Raw genomic sequence first — 21,898 nt, forward strand, 5'->3', positions numbered from 1 at the left:
ACTTTTGAACTATGAATAAATTAAACTAATTGCAACAATAAACTTAAGATTTTATTGCGATATTTAGCTAAAACTAGAACGCAGTGTATAATTACAAATGTAGGCTGCCGAGCATTTTCGACTGTTTTTTTCTTTCTTTCAATATTGTGACATATTTTTAGCGTCTAAATGTTACCCAAGTAACCCAATAAATATTGTTTTGTAAAACTTATGCCTTTTAAATATGAATATATATATATATATATATATATATATATATATATATATATATATATATATATATTGTAAATATAGGGAAGTAACAAAGTATCTCTATTGACATTAATGTTTTATATTTTTATCGTAAATATATGAATTCTATAAAATGTATAATTTATTGCAAGCACATTTTTTATTATATTTAATATTTAATATTTAGGTTCTCTGCAAGAAACTTTCAAAATATTTTACCTATGGCCAACGCTGGTCGGAACAGTCAATTGGCTTCACTAACAAATGCGATGGACATATAAAAAACCAATTTACTCTGCTTGTACATATTGTATATGTTGTAGTTTTATTTAATTCTAAGTTAACATAGGTGTATGTATGTAATGCTTTTCATTTTAAGACATAATAGGCTGTTAATTAACGCATTCATTTATGTAAACAACAAATAAGAAGTTTTTAACTTCCCTAGTAATAAAGTTACTCTATATGAAGTGCTATAATTAATGTAGATGAATGCATTTTATTAGATAACGCAACTATAAATACAACAGTATAAACAAAACTTGTGCACATTGGTATAGTATATAGGAATATTGTTGATTAAATAACATCTTTAGACTGACTTGAAATGGAAACTATACTATTAGAGATGTGCACTGAACAATTAACAAATTTAACAACAAATTCCTATTAATGCTGTGGTCATAAACATATTTATTCATTTAATTGGAAGTAGAAATGTGGGGTGGATTGCAAGCGCAGTGGTGCTTAATTTCTCTTCTTAAGTACGTAATTTATGAGGTATTTATTATGTGTGTAAATGTGTGTGTAATTTTAGGATTCGAAAATTTTCAAAAGTATTATTATGCTCTTATGCAGACGATGCCTTGCTCTGAAGCACAAACGAAATAAAACATCATCGATTGTTACATTACATTTCTGTTGTATCTAAACATAAACTCACGCTAACTCACTTTTACAAAAAAAAAAAGAAACAAAATTCTAGTCAAATCTCAAGTTGTAGTGGAAAAATAGACAATAGTAATGTTAATAATATTTAAGGAAACAGCAAGAATATTTCTGTTTTACATTAGAACAATTGTGGGTTATACTTAGGGAAAATTTAATCTGCGGCAACTAGGTTCTAATGTCTGGGGTACTCCGAAGACTGTCGTTATTGTGGCTTGTTTTGCCTGGATTCGTTATTTTCCTCTTGCTTTGGCAAAAGCGGTGTTGACGCCGCCGTTCCATCTCTGTCCTCGTTGTCTCCATTCTGAATATCACCTGCTACATCCGAAGTAACCAAACTACTGAACGAACCATCTTCAGTAGGTTCTGGACCAGTTCTGTGTCCAGTTGGGATTTGGCCACTAGCACTATTACTTCGATCGTCATGGGACAAAGTATTATTTGTAGGTGACGATGTTGCACTTCTTGTTGGCTTAGAAGCGCGTCTTGCACTCTGAGAGGCTGTCAGGAATCGAGGCTTCTCATCTTCAGTTATCGAATGCAGAAGACGTTCAACTTCGTCATCGAATGTTTCACTGGAGAATGTGCCCGATTTACGACTTTTTTCTAATAATGTTGCTTTCTTTGCAGTTAGGTACAAGCTTCGTTTAATTGCAATATATATCACATCCCCAGAAGCGCGAACCGAGTAATCAGGAACGAAAGTTTGCCGAATTTTCGCGTCCATATTCAAAGACTGCATTGATCCCATCTGGGTTGGAGAATCTACAACGTCTACATTAGTAAAGGCTCATGCACATATTCTATAATTATCCAGTTACACTTACCAACAACAACATTCTGTACCAATGCTTGGGTTCCAAAATAAGTAAATGGTCCACTCTCAAAAAGAAGACCTTCCTTGCCAATCGTCACCTCGACACGACCCTCTAATATAAGTACGAAAAAATCAACAGCTTTTCCTTGTGTAAATATAAACAGACTGGGATCATCCTTATTTTTTCCCTTTGATTTAATATTGTGGAAAACGTCTTGATTAAGTAAACGCCGCAATATCGGTTCTGATATTACATCTTTTTTAAACGCATCAACAGCTGTAGGCAAAAACAAAGAAATTATAGTACGATGTATTTGCATATAAATAGAAAAATATACTTTTACCTGTACTTAGGTATTGAAATGTTGCCAACGTTAATTGAGGAGATATGTGCACAGTTTGAGCCTCGCGACGTTCGGCAAACGCAGAAAAGTCGGCCTTTTTATAACGACTGCGACGTGTTTTTGTACGGTTGTCGACAAACACATCGGTTTCATCAACAATTTCCGCTTGTATAAGTTCCTCAATTACATCCTCCAATGTAACAAGGCCAACGGTTTCATAAAATGGATCGCCGTCGCCTTCACTGTTGACGCGATGCACAAATGCTATATGTCCGATTGTACCTTCCTTGAATTGATTGAACATAACATCTAGCGTGTAGTCCTCAAAAACAAAATGCACTGGATTTTGATAAAATTCACAAAGTGTCTTCAACGGGGTGTTATCATCCGTATCAACGAATGCCAAATCCTTAATATACAGCAAAGTGACAATGTTCTTCCTATCCCCATCGTAAACTGGAATACGCGAATAGCCAGAGTTCATGATGTCCGACACGGTTTCAAAGTCCAGCACGGCATCCAATGAAAGCATGTACGCGTCATTTATGTGTGTCATAATATCGGCAACCGTCTTTTTGCGCAGCTCTAATGCGCCCGATATAATATTCACTTCATTTTTATCCAAATCGTTTACATCGTTTGTGACCTAAGCAATAAGAGGAAGAAGCTTTTAAAATGCTTATTACCAAAAGTAGTTTCGTACTTACTCGAACAAGTTCCTTTAGGCGTTCACGATTAAATACATTGCCAATCTCTTCACCCAACAAGGCATCTAGGATACGAGAAATTGGGTACGACAGCGGGGCTGTAATGGCCATTACCGTTTTGGTAATCAATATAGTTTTGGCTCCAATAGCCAAGCCGTGTCTTGAACAAACAGCCTGTAGGGCACACCATTATTTTTTTTAGATCAATAAGTATTTCTGACATATTTTTTAAAGTTTGGTTTTAATTTGAAAGATGATAAGGTTATGTAACAGCATTATGCAGCTCAAAATTTATATTTTTTTAAGCTTGTTGTTTGTTTGTTGTTGAACAGTAAAAAAGTCGTGAATAACGCATATGAATCACATTTGTGGAGTCAATGACAGGGCATGACAGTCTCTACATAGGCAAGACTTAGAGACAATCAATTTGAACATAGAATATGTAACTCTCTCAGAAACCTATAAATATCGACTCTTCAAACCGATAAATATCGATTCCCAGCCGCCGCTTAGGTAGCAGCCCTCAAATAACTTTCTATTGTCGAAAAGCATTTTCAGATCACAAAGAAGCAATTTACGAATATGATTTGAGATTGGGAAAACAGCGTGAAAATAGAATTGTAAATGTACAGTAAAATGATTTTTGATTTTTTAACAACGTAACAAGAGACATCCAGATATATTCTCTTTATACTTTTGCTAAAAGTTGTCTTTCTGCTGTTTTGCATCAGAAACAAATTGTATTTTCTATTCATTTTTCCGATCTTGTCATTATATTTACCGAAGGGCTGAATCTCGTATTCTACAAAATCAGATTTCAAAATCGATATTTATCGATATGATGCAAAAGGCATCGAAAAATGTATTAGCCCGCTCTGCGTAAGATATGCGATACGTGATCGACACGTAGATATAACATGGACATAGCAAATATACACAACTTTTACTGTTTCACAACAAATGTTCAAATAAAGCATATTTTACTTAAGATATTGTAAAGGCTTTTATATTCTTTAAAACTAGGGATATAGTGATAAAGTGGTTGAGCTGCATTTAGACAAAATATAGTGACAGTGCTTGAGAGTCTATAATAGACGTCTTCTGTAAATGGATTACTTTGATTGAGCGTTTAACTCTTACAGAACCCAACCATATAGTTAAACCGACAGCCTACCTGAGGTGTTATTTCACCAAAGAGCACGATAGCCAGGGTGGAAAATATGACAGCAAAGAGTCCAGAGGTCAAACCATCCAGTAGAATGGTAAAGGTGGAGTTAACCAACACATTACCCAAGAGAATACTGCACAACAGATAATTACCTTGATCTCTGACAGGTGCAATTTTCGCGGCATACTTTCTTTCTTTTTCCGTGCCAGTATTTCTTAATATCTAAGATAAAGACAATTATTAAAAAAAATTACTGCTAGCCTAAAGTGTACCTGCATACTTTTAACTCAGTACGGTCCATTGCCATTAGTCCCAGGTTCAGGCCCGAGAACAGGGCCGAAAAACAGAGGCACGTAACAATGACAAGAATCGCCACCCAAATGGGCAATAAAGGCTGGTGCGTTTCGATTTTCATCCATTTGGCATTGCCCTGGTGCTCAAGTGGCGTAGTCTCTGCCGCGCTGCTGTGCTGTTAAGAAATTCATGAATTGTCTATAGTTTTTATTAGTTATCAATTAAGAGCGATAACTTACAGTTGTACCATCATCGATCTTTGCGCAAACGTACATGACGCTGCTTGAGTACGGAAATTTGACCGTATATGTAGCTGTCGTTCCGTCCGTGGAGACCTCGATTGGCTTAAAGATTTCCGTTGTCGGCTTTAGACATGGTCCCTGATATTCATTTTCCTCAATTGTGAACGCGATAACTGTGTTTTTCTCTAAGCCAATTCCGAAAACGCGAATTGTCTGTTCCTTGTTACTCAATACACTCGGTATGCCATCATTGGACTCTGAGCTATCATCTTCCAAACGCAAACCAATAATGCGTACGGTGCTATTTACTTTAATTTGTCGAGGTATCCGAACTCTGAAATTAAATGTACCAAAAATGAGTTATTAGCTTTTGATGGAGCAAAGAATAAAAATGCATAATGAGCATCATAATATATGACATATACGGTATGATTTCGCAGAATTGTAAGAGTATAGTATATATATATATACATATATACAGGAACTGAATTTTCGATTGATCATTCCTATGGCAGCTTTGTGATATAGTGGCCCGATGTCAATAGGATATGACTCATATGGAGGTCTGGTGTCGGTTCGATTAAGCTTACATGTTGAAAGCATTGCGAATTTCCTAAGGATTTCATATAGATTCGTAAGGAAGGAAAGATTAGCTAAGATTAAATGAAGATCTAAGGATTTTTTAAGAACTTAATTTTCGACCGTTGGTTAATTTGGCAGCTATATGATAAGGTGTCCGACTCGAAGTTGAGACTACTGTGTAAGGAATGATGCAAATGGACAAGAGCATATCGACTCGACTGATCAGAAATCTATATATTTTCAGAGGCCGGAGACGTTTCCTTCCACATCTTTACATATTTTGAGACTATGATATATATAGAAAACCCTAATTTTGGGCTAAGGATACAGCATTGACAATATCTCTAGCAATTGACCAACTGGCATAACTATAAATTGTTACCAGGCTGATTTCGCTGATCAAGAGTTGTGACTAAGTGACACTTGACTGGGAGGCGTAAGCATTTTTATTATCATATCAATAAAGTTGCTTTGTAAAAAGTTTCCAATATAATAATTGCCCGAGGCAACCAGAACAACCTGACTAGAGCTGCATCCAAAAAAAAATATAATCTTATTTGAAACGTTGGTAAGATCTGAGCTTGCGTCATAACCGACATGGCCTTATCGCTTATAACTTTATTATCAACGAAATACTACACAATCGTATATCTCATTTGATCAAGTACGCATCACGGGCAATTCGCGTATGCTCAAGTAGACAGGTGCGTTTCGAGGTTTAAAGCGCGCCCATGATAAATGAAGGCTAGATTCACATTATACTATAATATACTATGTACTTGCGTATCTTTTTTTTTACAGTACTCCCATAAAATGGATATGAAAAAGTACAATGCAGAAAGAAATATAATTTTAAGCGCATTTTGGGATCTTAAGATTATAATATTCAAACTCCTTGTAGCTTCTCCTACTGTAAACACAGACCCAATATGAGAAAGTGAACATATTTAAAAGTTCAGCTCTCGCTCTTGTTCTTTCTAAGATCGTTCTGATCAGAATATATGTATACTTTATATGTACGGATTGTCGGATTGTGCAATCAAATCAGAAGTCTCTATTCTTAATAAATTATTGTTACTCTATTTATAAGACCTACAACTTTTACTTTTTCTACAACTTTCAGAACAGAACAACAAATTTGTAAGACTGACCTCGACCTTGTGGCCAAGATATTTCGCAGTCACAGTTTAATAGTGTGGGGTTTACGAACCTAGAGTCGAGTCTTGACGGCAATATTAAAAAATTCCAGATACTATTTGGCTGTGAATAGAGTAAAGCATTGCCAAGCGTTCCCATAATGAAAGTAGCGTATAAAAAATCGCAAATGTTTTGACCATATTTCGATTATGATGAAGAGTTTTTTCGTTTCATTTTGTATACTTTATGAACATGTGGGCCCTCTCTCGAAAGAGGCGAAAACTTGGAAAATATGTACAACTCATACTAACACATACATACATACGTTTGAGGACATTTGTATGTGCCTGTGTGTGTGTTGTCTGTTTGTCTAGATAAATGCGTAAGCAGGCGCTTCTAGCACAAAACATACATATACCTATACTAAATTAATTAGATGGCCGTCGGCAGACACTGAAAATACGTCATAGACATACGTATCGTCCATTTGGTCGAAGACTGACATAATTTCAGAACATGATTTTGCAGACAGCAAGAAGAACACAATTATCATCCTCTCACGTAAAGAGTATGTAGGATATGGATTAATACCGACTAATACCGATTAATACCGACTAATACCGATTTATACCGATTAATACCGATTAATACTAACGCAAAAATCGCGTTTCTGAATTATGACAGTTTCCAACTAAATTAGCTATATATTAATATGAGAATTTCCATGTATATATAGTACCAAAAATGTGTATACCGTAAAAGAATACATATATGTTATGCGACCTTCCCAATCTATAGTTACGTGGTATCTGTAAGTCTCACACTACGACTAGATGTTTTTACTAAATGAATATTTTAATAGTATTTCCTAGCAGGTGATTTTTTGTTAGCCCCTTTTAGTTAATGAAGTTTTTAAGAAGTGCGAAAGCACAAAATTGTGTTTCTTTATCCCCAGTTCGAGGGTCTGGGAAATTGCCAAAAGGATATTTTGATCGAAAGCCCGAAACTGGCAACATATATTGCAATGGGTATCTGATCCAGCGACTCTTAATCTGAGATTTACCACATTGAGGTTTGTTTTAAATTAAATACTGCACAAGGTCTTAGAGGAACCATCATCAATAAGGATAACCTTGAAGCTTATAGCAGACTTATAACTGTCTTCATCTGCGCTTGATCTCATGATAACGCTTTGCCGGATCTAGCTTACAAATTCTCGCTTAAGTAAATAGTATTTAATATTAATTCACATTCTAGCAAAACTTTCCGACAAAAATGTAAAAGAAAATAGACAAACTAAATAAAATCAATGGAGTCGGGGAAGCGTACTTTTGCCTGTTAGTTTTTTATTTATTTTTTACTTTATTTATGATTGATCGAAAAAGCGAGTGTCAAGCAAAGCATTTAACACAAAAACAAGTAAGAGGTTCTAGTGGGGAGCTCCCGACTAGGCGATACCCTGAACCCTCTTCTTTCAACATCAAATGCATATATTATATATATTCTATTTTAGAAGCTATATGTCAAGTTTGATGACTCTAGCTCTTATTATTTACCAAAATTGTCCAAAAAACAGGATATCGATAACGATTTTTATCGATTGCTTGGAAACGGAGTAAGTTATCGATTTGGATTTTGCACAAATACAATATACCCTTATACCCATTTTTAATGGGTTCAGGGTATAATGAAAAGCTTAAAGCTGAAAATATATGATATGATGGCGGTATATTATTTGCCCCTCCGGCCAGCTATTCACAGCCAATTTTGACAGGGTGGTTATTAGGTTCGTCAGCTGAAGATGAGGTAGTTGGTTAGCTGGGAGAAAAGTGTATTCTTTAGAATGAAGTTTACTTACATTTGCACTAAACTGATATACCCTTTTTACCCATTTCTAGGGTGTGGGAAACCTTGTGGAACAATAAATTCAGAAGGAAGCTGCATACATTTGGACCAAATCATTATACTCTTTTTTTACCCATTTCAGGAGCATAAGGTTTATAAGAGTGAAACCGTTTGAAGGAAATGCAAAAACAAAAATAAATGCACATAAAAAATAAATCAAAATCTCGAATCAATCTCAAAACAGAAATGTCAACAACAAATTGCAAAATTTTTTATTGATATGATGATTCAACCCAATTAAGCATTACATACCTGTATGCATACATACATACACACATGTGCATCAGACAGTCATGGATATCTGAATAAGTACGCATATAAATATAAATAAATACAATCATGGAATATACATTTACATACATAAGTACATACATTAATTATGTACATGCGTATATGTATGTAAGTACAGATATCGAAACGCAAACATCAGAGAAAAAAAATAGAAATGAAGAATACTTGGTTAAACCGACGCAATCCAGATTTGTTTGGATTTTACGGTAAAACAAAAATAAGAATTACCCGCAGTCGCAGTATTCTTCAGTTAGCTGGCTTTCAAAATTGTATAAGAGTGTTGTACACTTATACTACACACATACATGCATAAGAGAGTATATTGATTTACGTGCGGCTTCGCTAAACCCACGCACACAACTACACACATATGCATGTGTTTGTATATATGTATGTATACATACAATTGCACTATGAGCATGTATTGTTAGCTCACACTCAAGCATGCCGCACGCCGAGAGTGGCAACGGCTGAGATTGAGAGAACGCCGTGAGTCATTAATAACTAAATGTTTGCGGTTATTTGCAGCGCTTTAGACGATTGCGGCTGGCCGGTAGAAATTAATACCCTCATTAAAATTGTCTAACTAGTCATTCATCTGCCGAGCTGAATAAAATAAATTCGGCAAGACGAATGTTTCGCAAATGTAGGGTATTTTTTTTTTTTTACCAGTTAACGGCGTTTTGATATAAGACGATCGTTCTTATTGGAGCTATATAAGAGTTATTCCTATTCATATGTTTTGAGCGTATTGAAGCTTATGCCATTTTGTCAAAATGTATAAAACAAAATTTTTATCAGTAAAATAATTTAGTTTGTTCATTTTTTTACACTTACATATATTATCTCTTGTTCATAATATTTCTTAAATATGTTAGGAATGGAAATTGAAAATGTTAAATGTTTATAACTTAATTCCAAAATTATCTAGATTAAAAAGTCTCTGAGTTCAACACATTTCGAACAACTTGGCATTGAAATGCCAAAAAAAAGAAAATAGTTCAGTTTAAAATTGAAATTGGAAAAAACTGAATTGCAACACTTTTGGCCCGATGTTTTCATTTTCTTTTACATACATGTATGTACATCAAGTGAAAACATACATACATTCATTATATGCTCGCATAAATACAATAGTTTAATTAATGCGAACAACAAATGGTGATGATTTTGCATACTTAAAAATGTATATAAATAGATTTGGCAGACAAATCAAACATTAGCATATTTCTATATGTATTCCTATGTATTTATGTGCGTATGTGCAAACATCATAAACATATATATGTACGCTATAGAGATATTTATGTATGTATGTATCTGTGACCCTAATATTTAAAAATTGTACTTCAGATTCTCGAGATTTATTAAGGCAACAAGTTAACTTATTTAGGCACAAATCTAAAGACAAACAAACACACACAGAGCGCACTGGAGTATGTATAAGTATGTGTGTGTATGTATGTATGTGAATGTGTGTGTATGTGTGTGTGTGTGTGTGTGTGTGTTGTGCGTTGATAAACAATGAATGATAACACCTAGAAATTGAGTCAGAGCCCCCGCCTTCAGAGAATAATGAAATATATGTGTATATAGTTATCGGTATCGCATGAACATGAAACTGCGAAGAAAAATGATTATTTTTTGCTCGTCTTTCGACTACTTATGCTTGAAGTAAATGATGTAAACATTGATGTATATAAATAAACACTGTATGTATCTTGCTTAAAGTATTCTTGCATAGAAAACTTGTTAATAATTTAAATCAAGTAAGCGGTTCTAGTTGGGAGCTCCCGACTAGCGAATACCCTGAACCCTCTTCTTCCTCAGGAAGCCTTACTCAGGAAGCTATATGTCAAGTTTGGTGACTCTAGCTCTTATTATTTACCAAAATTGCCCAAAAAACAAAATATCGATATCGATTTTTATAGATTGCTTGAAAACGGAGTAAGTTATCGATTATCGGAAACTCGATCTGCGCAGGCACTAGGAGCACCTACATCTAAAATTTCAAGTCTCTAGCTCTGAGATCCTTGCGTTCATGCATACGGACGGACGGACGGACAGACAGACGGACATGGCTAGGTGGACTCGGCTATTGATGCTGATCAAGAATATATATACTTTATGGGTTACAAATACAATATACCCTTTTCTACCCATTTTTAATGGGTTCAGGGTATACAAAAATTGTATTTACAGAATAACGTTTTTTCAATCTTAGGATGAATAAGTGAAAAATATTTGATTTTTCCATACTAAACGAAGCTCTTATATTTTCTGAGATGTGATTAAAAAACAGTGTGGAAAATTAACTTAAATGGAGTCGAGAATTCCTTTGTAATATCAGAGTTGGCATGGGGTATAAATGTCAATAATTTGGTAAATGATGTTGTGAAACTTGAAAAAGCCCAAAGCCCTATTCGTAAAAATAGCTTGACGAGACTTGGCCCACATTTACATTCTCCCCTTGACCAGATTTTAGTTAAGATCATACTTTTACGAATATAAAGTAATGTTTCCTTTTCTTCTGACTCTTTGAAACATATTTGAATTAGAATTTTAAAAGAAAACCCCCCATTTTTTGTAGAAAACTATGCTAAAATATATAAAATCAGGTGCCTGATCAGCCTAATTGACCCAGAGCCCTTCTATGGGCTACACGAGAACGAGAACCATGGATGCATCTTATTTGTAGAGGAAAACTAGGAATCAGCAAGTGTCTAGTGCTCTAGCAAGGATCTCTGACAACGACCCAATCCTTTTGGTTTGAAGCCCTTCAGTTTTGCCGAAGCATTCCTAGAAGGATAGAAACATGAGAACTTCTAGCTATATAAAGCGTTAGCCCAACTTGCGCTCTGCCTCTGCATACATATTACGTACACATATATTATATATACATATAATTGTACATATATGTGTAGGTAAATCGGAACCTTTAATTTGTATGCCAGGTATTTGCATTCCCCCACAACAACAACGACAAGTACATTGTATGTCAAGCAAGCGTCTCACTAAACTTAGTAGAAGCATGAATGGAAAGCATAAAATAAATAATTAGATTAATTTCTAACAATTTTTGTTGCCTAGATATTATATTCCGTGTGTGACTTACCTTGTTTGTGCTTCTGACAATTGCAATTCGTTCAGTATTGTGTCTGTGTTCGAGTTATTTATGTTGTTCTCCTCGCGAAGATTATTAATTAAATTGAATGGTTTTAACACTTGAAACGGAGCATCGCCATCAATATCATTTGCATAAGAGCCGAGGGCCAAATTTAAACAATTTGCGAATGCTAGAATTGTAATTATAAAAGCAAGACAACTGACGTTTGTTGTTTGTGGACCCTCCAATGTAACACATAATTTTGGCCGTGCAATTGATTTTCCATCTCTCACACGCGGCATTCGCAAAATCGAGTTGTCGGTAATTATTTTTGTTTTTGACACTTTAGTCCGCCTATGACATTGTTCCAAACACTTTTCACTCTTTTCCATAATACGTATTTGTTGTGATTTTTGCACGCAGTATTTATGAATTATATTATATTAATATGACAATAACCGTCCGCGCAATACTTTGTTGGCACAAATAAAGCTCCAAGAAGCAATATACCTGCTCGTGCAATGCGCTATATACGTATGTATGTAATAGTCAGCAGTGTGACCGTAGCGGCATACACAATAATACTTAATAAATAATCTAAAAATACCAAAAAAACAACCAATCAAGGGGACTCATATAACTGATTGTCTTAAACTTAAACAAACAATAAACAAAATTAATTAAGTTCACAGGCTCAACCGTTTTATCCATTAAGATATTCTAAATATCATAACATTTATCATCAAAATAGTATTTTTCTTCTTAACTAATTAAAAGTAGAGAAACACTGCTTCAAATAAATTTATTTCTTATCATTTCATTGTAATAGTTCAAATCAGAGCCCAATATCCGAAAGTCTCTTTTGAAAGATGCTACCAATATATTAAAAATTAAATATTTATTGAAATTAAAATAGTAAATTTAAAAGCTCAGGTCATTTAAAGTGTTCCGGAACACATCTGAACAAGTTCAGTAGTTCATTGAAATGATCTGTTCATTTGAACTAAATGTGAACTGTTTTATTTTGTTGCTGGAAATATAGCAAAGTGAATGAAAGTAACAAAAGTGAGCCAAATATGGACAATTTGGAGGATTTTTCTGCAATTGACATTGTTACGTTCGTAACTGAGGAACTACAGCAAAATTACCGAAGCAGCAATGCCAACAGAACGAAAGTCTTTGAAGAATTTCTCGAGCGCTGGGACGCAAACGACAACTCCATTGCAAAGGTGAAATCTTTACACTTTGAATTCGAGCCTGGTACGTTCAAAAATTACACTATTTAACATATCAATAATTTCTTTGTACGCTTGCATGCGTGTAGATTTGGATTGGTTCAATGTCAGCAGGCCGTTGACACTGGCTGGACTACACGGTAAAATAGTCGTGTTGGATTTCTTTACATACTGCTGCATTAACTGTATGCATGTGTTACCCGAGCTGCGTGCTCTGGAGGAGAGGTTTCCCGTTGAGAGCGGACTTGTCGTTGTGGGAGTACATAGCCCCAAATTCGAAAACGAGCGTACTGCGGCAAACATCCTTTCTGCAGCGCAGCGATATGGCATAAAGCATCCCATAGTAAACGACTCCAAGTCCGCATTGTGGCGGGCGCTGAGCATACGCTGTTGGCCTTCGCTATTGGTTTTAAGTCCCAGCGGCCTGCCGATGTTGTTGTTAATGGGCGAAGGTCACGGCGAGTTTCTGCACGACTTTGTTGGCGCGGCTCTATCATTTTTTGGCCGGCAACAAAAGATCGACGCCTTCAGTCTGCCGCTCCACCTGTCAACAGATCTGCTTCCCGCATCTAATCTGCGTTTCCCAGCAAAAATTGCTATGTTTAACGACTACTATGCCATAGCTGATGCTGGCAACAATCGCGTGCTAGTTGTGACAACTTCTGGAGTAGTAGAGTATAAGGTTGGCGGACTCGAGGCCGGGTTTGTGGACGGCAATTTAAATACGGCACGATTTAATAATCCTCAGGGAGTAGCGTTTCTCGATAAAGATACACTAATAGTAGCTGATACCGATAATCATGCACTTCGGCAAATTTCGCTGAAAAGTGGAGCTGTAGAAACACTAGCTGGAACCGGATGCCAGGGCAACGACCGCACCGGAGGAAAACTGGGACCGTTGCAGCCAATATCGTCGCCCTGGGATGTGAGTGTATTCCGCACTCGAGACATGGATATGTCCTTCCACGTAGACGAGCTAAATGTACCAGAGAAACCAATTGTACTGATAGCCATGGCTGGCACGCATCAGATTTGGGGCTATTTTCCCGAGGGTATTATTTGGTGGAAGTTTCGCAAATTCGAGCCACGTTGCTGTGTGTCATTAATAGGCAACGGCCTTGAGGAGAATCGCAACAACTCCTATCCACAGAACGCCGCATTTGCGCAGCCCTCCGGCTTGGCTATGTCCAACGACTACTTGTTTATAGCAGACAGCGAAAGCTCTAGTATACGAAAAGCTTCAATGGTCGACGGCAAAGTCATGCCCGTGGTTGGGGGGGATCGCAACCCGTTGGTAAGTTAAATGGCCTTAAATATAAAGGAAGAAGCATATAAATTAATTATTTACAATTAATAGAATCTATTTGCGTTTGGAGATGAAGATGGCAAACTTTACAACGCAAAACTTCAGCATCCATTGGGCGTTGCGTTCAACCAAATAGATCGCAAGCTTTATGTAGCCGACACATTTAATCACAAGATAAAGGTAATCGATACTGACACAAATATAATTTCAACGTTGGTCATCAAGAACACAGATGACAGCATCCTGGCACTTAGAGAGCCATCTGGAATTTGCGTCGATGCCGAAGGAAATAGATTATTAATTGCTGACACAAATAACCACACCATTCATATAATTGATTTGGCTACGCATACGGCCCAACCATTTTTGCTGGACTTTAAGCAAATTTCTAGCACCAGCGAAACGGACGCACCTCTTACTTCATTAAGAGGCGTTGGCGCACAGCTGGTTAAGACTATTCCTTTGCTCCAGCATAGAGGCAGCACTATAAACTTCTCCATGAGGCTTTCGTCGGACCTTAAGTTCACAGCCGATGCTCCACAAAAGTGGACTATGAAAATTATAAATCCGGCTTTGGAAATGAAACAAACATGTGGAAAATTAACTGAAGGAAAGTGCAGTTTGCATATAAGGCATTTGGAAAATATTGCGTCTGAAACAGCTAGCGAAGCTAATCAAACTGTTTTGGTAATTGAATTTGCGCTGAGCCTTTGTGACGCAAAAAGCTGCCTTATGAAGAAATTCACGGTTTCCATTGTAAGTGAACGTGCCGTAGAAGGTTCGCCTCTTCCTTCCAGTGTCAGTGTTGGTGATGATACACTTAACGCAGATATTGGCGTATATATAAATCAGTCTAATATTAATTTGTGTTAATAAAAGAAAGGTCCCTGATTAGACAGTTTAAGACTAAAACGAGCTTCACAATGTAATGTAAATTCTAAAAAGTACAGTCGAAGTATAAAAAAAAACTGCAAACATATGGAATAGAGTTTCCTTGAACATAGGCTTATGAATTTTATGTGGAATGGATTTCCTTACAGTTTATCTGGCATACATAATTATATGTAGTTCGACATTATTTAAAGCCAATATAATCTTTCTAACTTTGTGCACAGGCTTTAATTTGGTAAATCGGCCATCATTACATTACATTTTGATGGGGATTTGCCATTGTGTATTGATCTTAATGGATAAATTTTAAAATGTTGTATGTAACATGTTCTTGATGTTTTTAATTATTATTATTGAAATAAAACTTTGATGTTTATTTAATAAATTGTATGAAAAAATTGTCATTAACTGACATTAACAACTATTTTCCTGAAATATTGAACTAGAGTTTTTTGCAAATACTCTTTGCCGCCTCCGAGCCTCCAGTTGCTTTGCAAACTTCGGAAAGTAAGTCCTTTAGAATGGATTCCTGTCTGCCTTGCGAACCATCTATTGTTATTGTTGGAATAAATTTAACTGGCGGTCGAAGTGCATTTGTCGCATCTCCGTTGAGTTTCATTAACTCGGAGCCGTGGTCGCTATCAAAGCACTTCTGTATAAGATCAATATTTTCAACGTTATACTGCTTGGCACACTGCAAACGATATAGGAATATATATGTAAATAATATTGAGTGTAAATAATTCGATAAACAGCCGAACCTTTTGCATTGCGTCTTTGGGAATACGATTGTCGCGAATCATGCAGGTCACCACTTCCAAGCGAATTAGCGGATCATCAATCACTTCTGCAGCGCATGCATGATAGGTATTCGCTTGGCATTCCGTCGGACCATGTTGGCAGTCAAATATCAACTTGCCTTCATCGTCTGTTGTCGTGTGTGCCTTAAAATCAAAATATTGATTTCCGAATTAAAGTGCTGTGTATACATTTCACTAACCTTGCCGTAAGGCACAAGCTGCACTTCCATAATCGGGGCAGCGACTTTGTACGCAGTCAGCAGTTGCTTGGTAATAAAGTATTTGGAGTCCGGACAGAGAGCTTCATAAAATACTGTTACTAATACGGGTAGTGGGGCTCCTCCCGACGCCCGGCGATAGTTTGGTTCCTCCTAAAAAGCAACAACAAAATCAATTTACACACTTAACGGAACAATTATCGGCACTTAAAATATGCCTTAAAATGCACATATATATATAAATATACCCAAATTAGGTTTGGGCAATTACAATGGCAACCATTACATTAAAAACGTCAATGAAATCAAAGCGTGCGTTTACCGTTTGCCGTTTACCGTTCACTTATCGCCCACTTCGGGAAAGACTGCCATAAACATACGTTTTACATGTCAAGAGCACGATCAAAGTATTCATGTACACACACCTGTTTTTCGTGTTTGTAGTTAGTCGTACAGATACTTAAAATGAATGCATAGGGAAATGCTTTATCAGCATTTGTGCGTAAATACCAAGCACTTACCTTTAAAACCAGTAAGGGCTGGGGAAAGAGTAGAATTCGCAGCAAAAGTCCTAGTGTGACAATTAAGAAGATAAGTATAAAAATTCGTTTCCGTGTGGGTATCATTTAGTATCCAATTCATTGAGCAAAAAAAAAAACAATTTGTGCAGTATGTGCAATTACAAAACACGTCAAGACATATACATAGGTGTACTAAGAGGGGAGAACAAATATAAGTAATAAACCAACATCATATCAATAAACACGTATTGTCCCAAACTCCTATCGCACAAGTACTAAAATACACCAAAAAATACCGTACGCGAAATGCTAAGAAGGCAAAGGCCGTGCCTTAAAAATTGGTCACCTAAAAAAGTATTTTAAGTGGGGAAAATACTAAATACGTTATATCTATACTAATTCAAACAGCACTGCGAAGGAACGCATTGATACTGTACGTTTTGATTGCTTTTGTAATCATGAATCAAATTAAAGAAATATTCAAATATATCACTTATTTGGAACTAGGGTGAATTTTATTTGGTATTACTGAAGGTAAATATATATCACTAATTTGAATTTAACAAAGATTGAATCTGTTAAACGCATATACTTGCATTCCGGAGCAAGCTTAACACATACAAAATTGACGATTCAACGGTAAAACATTCAAGTTGAAATATTTGGAATTTGAAAACTTGTACGACTAGAAGAAACCCTAAAGCTTCTACCGATTCTAATAATCGGCAACAAATTCGTACTGTACGGACACTAGGACCCACGTCTAAGATTTCAAGTCTCTAGTTCTCACGCATATCGGGGAGCCGAAGCTGAGAGCTTATTCCATTTTACGCTCTTCAAGTTAAGAATAAATTCAATTTAAAATCAGTCACTGTTCAGATCTCCTTGTTAAATAAACATTTTAGTTTTCTTCTACTCTGGTAAAGAATTTAGTAACCAACTAACTAACTAGCTTTGAAATAGACGTGACTATTATGGACTTTGGTTCGGACACCTATAATCTATACACTGCAATTCAAGACAAGATCCTACTGAGAACTAAAATTGGTGTTTTCAAACTCAGCGTTAAACACTGCCGATATCTCCTTTATCATATCACTGGCGACCATACTGCGTCCTAGCTTTTGAAATGCTGCGAAATTGATTTTTTTCACGAAATAACTTGAGGCACAAGCAGCTAAATATGCCGGATTGGGTTGGTTGGACTGCAAAGACCAATAAAAAAACGTTGCCAGCGAACCGCTTAATAAGTCGCCCTGACCACCGCAACGCCGGCCGGATCCACCCGTTGGCATGGTGTACACTTCATTGGTGTGTGGTATATGGATCTTATCATTGGCGCCCTTTTCAAGGATCACAACCCCATCGCCAAGCAGTGACATCCTTTCGCGTGCAGTCGCGACATCTTTGCCAAATAATCTTTGAAATTCGATTGCATTTGGCGTCAATATAACGTCCCGTTGGCCACATACTAGCTCGATATTATCGTTCAGTATGAACAGCCCATCTGCGTCGACCACAATGGGTTTCCCAATCTCAAGGCATAGCTTCATAACATCTGTTGCGGTTTTAAGAATACGAGTATCTCGCCCTAAGCCTGGTCCAATTACCTGTAAGCCAGAAGCAGCTTTGTAAAGTGGGCAAACATTTAATGTGTTGTGTACATACAAGAACATGTAATCGGTCGATCCATGGTTTAATTTGTTCCACAGCATCGTCACGGTCCAGAACAGGATGCACAATTAGGTCGGGGCTGTATGATTTTATAACTGTTGCCGCTTCAGTATGACAGAAAACGTGTGACAAGTCCGCACCCACTTTCATAGCAGTTATTGCTGCAAAATAGGGTGCTCCAGTATATTCCAGGGATCCGCCGATTACACCGATGCGACCATATTGACCTTTATATTTTCCATTACTCAGTTTGGGTATAATTGTTCTGAATATAGTCAACAGCTTCTCTGTATGTACTGGTATTTGGATTATTTTCGACATTTTCTTGAAGTAGGCTGTTGTACAAAGAGAGAGAGAGAACCATATAAATTAGAATATTTTTCACACTTTTACTGTAAACCTTACACTGTAAAGATTGTTGACCACATCGATGTTTCCAATTTCCAATTCGATTGTTTTGTATTGGTATAATATACCGATAGTTTCAATTGTTAAACCATGCCCCTCTCAACTATCGATAACAATGAATTTACGTAAAAAAAGGGCCACAGCTGTTATCTGTTTACATATCAGCAATTGAGTGGCAAGCTAATACAAAATGCAATCCATTAATAAAAAACTTGATTTGACTTTTTTTCAACACACTTATATATAAATAAATGGTTTAGTCACAAAATAAAATATGCCGGCTCTAACCTCGATGTCGGCCAATTTCTAAGTACCTTGCGGTATTTTCCTGGCAATTACGATCAGCTGCTAGTTTTTGTGTGAAAAGGTGGCCACCTTAACAATTGGTCAAAACATATCAACAAATAGAGAACGTAAATGTGGATGCATTTTGAGATATATATCCATTTTAAGCGCGAAATCTTAAACCTGAGGCTGTTTTCGCTATGAAAATCCAATCAAATCTAAATAAAAATGTATTTATGCTAGATACACAATTGAAACACTTACTATTTTGGGAATACCCTTGATGTGCGTATTAGCAAAAAAATTGAAGATCTGGTAGCCCCATGCCACCTGATCTATGTGATAAGATGTATGTATATTGTGCACATTGTATACATTTACATACGTACATTCGCCAGCGAATCAACATACTTTGTTGCGCAATAGTGTTAAGAACCTTAATTTTGTATTCCCTATTATTTCTATAAATTTAAAGAACAATCATGAAAGTATCTGCGCTGGCCCGGGGATTGTTCAGTGCAATAAAGTCGAATGCGGCATCTTCAACCCGATCGCACTTTACATATTACCCGACTAAATTCTCGCCAGGCACCCGCGATGTACAAAAAATGAATATGTTCCAAGCAATAAATAACGCGATGGACCAGGCTCTTGAACAAGACTCGTCAGCATTATTATTTGGCGAAGATGTCGGCTTCGGTGGAGTTTTCCGGTATTTTTAATCTAGCTTGCGGTATTTTATACCACGCTTATGTTAATTTTCTTATAATAACAGTTGCTCTGTCAATTTGCGGGACAAGTATGGAAAGGATCGTGTCTTTAATACACCATTGTGCGAGCAAGGCATTGCTGGGTTTGTATATATATAAATTCTACATTGACTTAATTCAAAGAAGAAAAAACTATAATCTTTCAATTTAAGAAAAATACTTGAGAAAAAATACTGTGCAGTACAGGTGCAACAGGTGTTAACGGCAAAAATATGTATGTAGAATCTTCTGGATCGGCTAACTATATCTTTTAAGTTTCATCCGTTCGGCCTCAAACTTATTTTCAATAAAAACGTGATTCAGCGAATAAGGAATTTTTACCAGGAGCTGTGGAAATTTGGCGCAAAATTATCGAATTCGAAAAAAAATTGTATAAGTTGATTTATTCTAGATTTTTTGCAAAATTCACCCCAGTCGGAAAGACAGATAGATAGAGGGGTTTAGGATTGAATGAAATTGGGAGAAGAACTTTTAATCCTAACTAAATGGAGTTCGAACTCGTTTTCAAATATCGGAAGGAGAAGAAACAGAATTTCAATTTGGATTTTGCTTTATATCATTTTATGTAGAAGCCTGTATAAACTGAAATTTGAAAAATAGAGTCGTATTTTACACTCTCCAAAAAGTTATACGCTTTCACAAAAAGATTGAAACAAGTTCAAATAAAAATGGATAGTATTGGCCGGAAGGGGGTGCAGCGGGAGAGCGTATATAATAATTTTATAATCTAATATTTCTTTAATATTATGATTTTAAATTGTAATCATGATTTCTTTTCTAGCTTTGCTATCGGCGTGGCCAACATGGGGGCTACCGCCATAGCCGAAATTCAATTTGCCGACTATATATTTCCGAGCTTTGATCAAATCGTAAATGAGGCTGCCAAATACCGTTATCGAAGCGGTGGTCTATTTGACTGCGGTTCCTTGACGTTCCGAGTACCTTGTGGCGCTGTCGGACATGGTGCCTTATATCATTCCCAAAGTCCTGAGGCATACTTCGCGCACACGCCCGGTCTACGTGTTGTGGTAAGAAATTGTTTGAGGTGCCAAAATAAAAAAAAAAAGAAAGGAAAAAGTGTATTAGAACAAAATATCCATGTCCATAGCTTTTCTGTTTGCCCAAAATCGACAGGCGTCCTATTTTGTGAAACTAATTTCTTTATAAAATTGCAGATTCCGCGTGGTCCAATTAAGGCAAAGGGTCTTTTACTGGCGTGCATTCGCGATGCCAACCCGTGCATAATGTTCGAGCCCAAGACCTTGTATCGCGCAGCGGTTGAAGAGGTGCCAACGGAAGCCTATGCGGATGATTTGGGAAAATGCGATATTTTGCGTGAGGGCAAGGATGTCACACTCGTCGGCTGGGGCACACAAGTTCATGTGCTTCTGGAAGTAAGTGCTGGTCTAAAGGCCCAATTTAATCAAATTAATGTTATATTCTTAAACTTATAGGTCGCAGATCTGGCGAAAAAGCAACTGGACATTGATTGTGAAGTTATAGACTTGGTATCAATTTTACCCTGGGATACTCAGACCATTTGCAATGTAAGACAAATTCTTAATATTGGAAAGATTCCATTTATAAATTTTCCTTTTGTTTCAGTCTGTTAATAAAACTGGTCGCGTGCTGATTGCCCACGAAGCACCATTTACTCAAGGCTTTGGTTCTGAAATGGCAGCTTATATACAGGAAAAGTGCTTTTTGCGTCTTGAGGCTCCCGTTAAGCGGGTAACTGGCTGGGACACTCCATTCCCACATGTTTTCGAACCTTTTTATTTACCCGACAAACACCGCTGCCTAGCCGCTCTTAAGGAAATCATCAATTATTGATCTTATATCAATGACTATATATACTCGTAACGGATGCATTTATTTACAATTTTTTGTTGTTGTTTTATTCTAATTGCGAAGGGATCTGAGGAGCTAAACCAATAAATAATTTTTGTACAAACCAATCTATATATTTGTATATTATATATATATTATTAAAAATGAAGTCTAGGCGTTCCAAATGA

General features: G+C 36.5%; 5 protein-coding genes across 6 annotated transcripts; 2 read left to right on the forward strand and 3 right to left on the reverse strand.

The window, feature by feature from the left end:
• Positions 1 to 386: 386 nt before the first annotated feature.
• Positions 387 to 12,283, reverse strand: LOC115760155 (metal transporter CNNM2). 2 transcript variants are annotated; one of them, XM_030701365.1, is made up of 8 exons: positions 11,782 to 12,283; positions 4,749 to 5,085; positions 4,496 to 4,684; positions 4,222 to 4,437; positions 3,048 to 3,221; positions 2,341 to 2,986; positions 2,007 to 2,273; positions 387 to 1,944 (listed from the first exon to the last, which is right to left on the reverse strand). In XM_030701365.1, exons 1-8 carry the CDS (start codon positions 12,162 to 12,164, stop codon positions 1,385 to 1,387), a joined length of 2,772 nt encoding a protein of 923 aa, XP_030557225.1. In that variant the 5' UTR covers positions 12,165 to 12,283; the 3' UTR covers positions 387 to 1,384. The 2 variants fall into 2 exon arrangements, with proteins under 2 accessions (XP_030557225.1, XP_030557226.1); XM_030701366.1 differs by lacking the exons at positions 4,749 to 5,085; positions 11,782 to 12,283 and having other exon boundaries at positions 4,368 to 4,437; positions 4,496 to 4,576.
• LOC115760156 (NHL repeat-containing protein 2) lies at positions 12,028 to 15,215 on the forward strand. The gene is made up of 4 exons (XM_030701368.1): positions 12,028 to 12,093; positions 12,815 to 13,032; positions 13,097 to 14,301; positions 14,365 to 15,215. The coding sequence occupies exons 2-4, from the start codon at positions 12,849 to 12,851 to the stop codon at positions 15,184 to 15,186; spliced, it is 2,211 nt and encodes a 736-aa protein (XP_030557228.1). The 5' UTR covers positions 12,028 to 12,093; positions 12,815 to 12,848; the 3' UTR covers positions 15,187 to 15,215.
• A 198-nt stretch (positions 15,216 to 15,413) lies between these two features.
• Positions 15,414 to 16,965, reverse strand: LOC115760159 (gamma-interferon-inducible lysosomal thiol reductase). The gene is made up of 4 exons (XM_030701371.1): positions 16,744 to 16,965; positions 16,205 to 16,375; positions 15,966 to 16,148; positions 15,414 to 15,898 (listed from the first exon to the last, which is right to left on the reverse strand). The coding sequence occupies exons 1-4, from the start codon at positions 16,846 to 16,848 to the stop codon at positions 15,647 to 15,649; spliced, it is 711 nt and encodes a 236-aa protein (XP_030557231.1). The 5' UTR covers positions 16,849 to 16,965; the 3' UTR covers positions 15,414 to 15,646.
• Positions 16,966 to 17,235: 270 nt separating this feature from the next.
• LOC115760158 (ATP-dependent (S)-NAD(P)H-hydrate dehydratase) lies at positions 17,236 to 18,908 on the reverse strand. The gene is made up of 3 exons (XM_030701370.1): positions 18,823 to 18,908; positions 18,412 to 18,752; positions 17,236 to 18,353 (listed from the first exon to the last, which is right to left on the reverse strand). Exons 2-3 carry the CDS (start codon positions 18,736 to 18,738, stop codon positions 17,772 to 17,774), a joined length of 909 nt encoding a protein of 302 aa, XP_030557230.1. The 5' UTR covers positions 18,739 to 18,752; positions 18,823 to 18,908; the 3' UTR covers positions 17,236 to 17,771.
• A 510-nt stretch (positions 18,909 to 19,418) lies between these two features.
• On the forward strand, positions 19,419 to 21,835 carry LOC115760157 (2-oxoisovalerate dehydrogenase subunit beta, mitochondrial). Its single transcript, XM_030701369.1, has 7 exons — positions 19,419 to 19,459; positions 19,586 to 19,822; positions 19,886 to 19,963; positions 20,662 to 20,908; positions 21,056 to 21,274; positions 21,335 to 21,427; positions 21,486 to 21,835. Exons 1-7 carry the CDS (start codon positions 19,434 to 19,436, stop codon positions 21,711 to 21,713), a joined length of 1,128 nt encoding a protein of 375 aa, XP_030557229.1. The 5' UTR covers positions 19,419 to 19,433; the 3' UTR covers positions 21,714 to 21,835.
• The last annotated feature ends 63 nt before the right edge of the window (positions 21,836 to 21,898 follow it).

The sequence above is a fragment of the Drosophila novamexicana genome, unplaced genomic scaffold, assembly GCF_003285875.2.
Source record: "Drosophila novamexicana strain 15010-1031.04,08,12 unplaced genomic scaffold, DnovRS2.1 tig00000387-arrow-pilon, whole genome shotgun sequence".
NCBI classification, from domain to species: Eukaryota; Metazoa; Arthropoda; class Insecta; order Diptera; family Drosophilidae; genus Drosophila; species Drosophila novamexicana.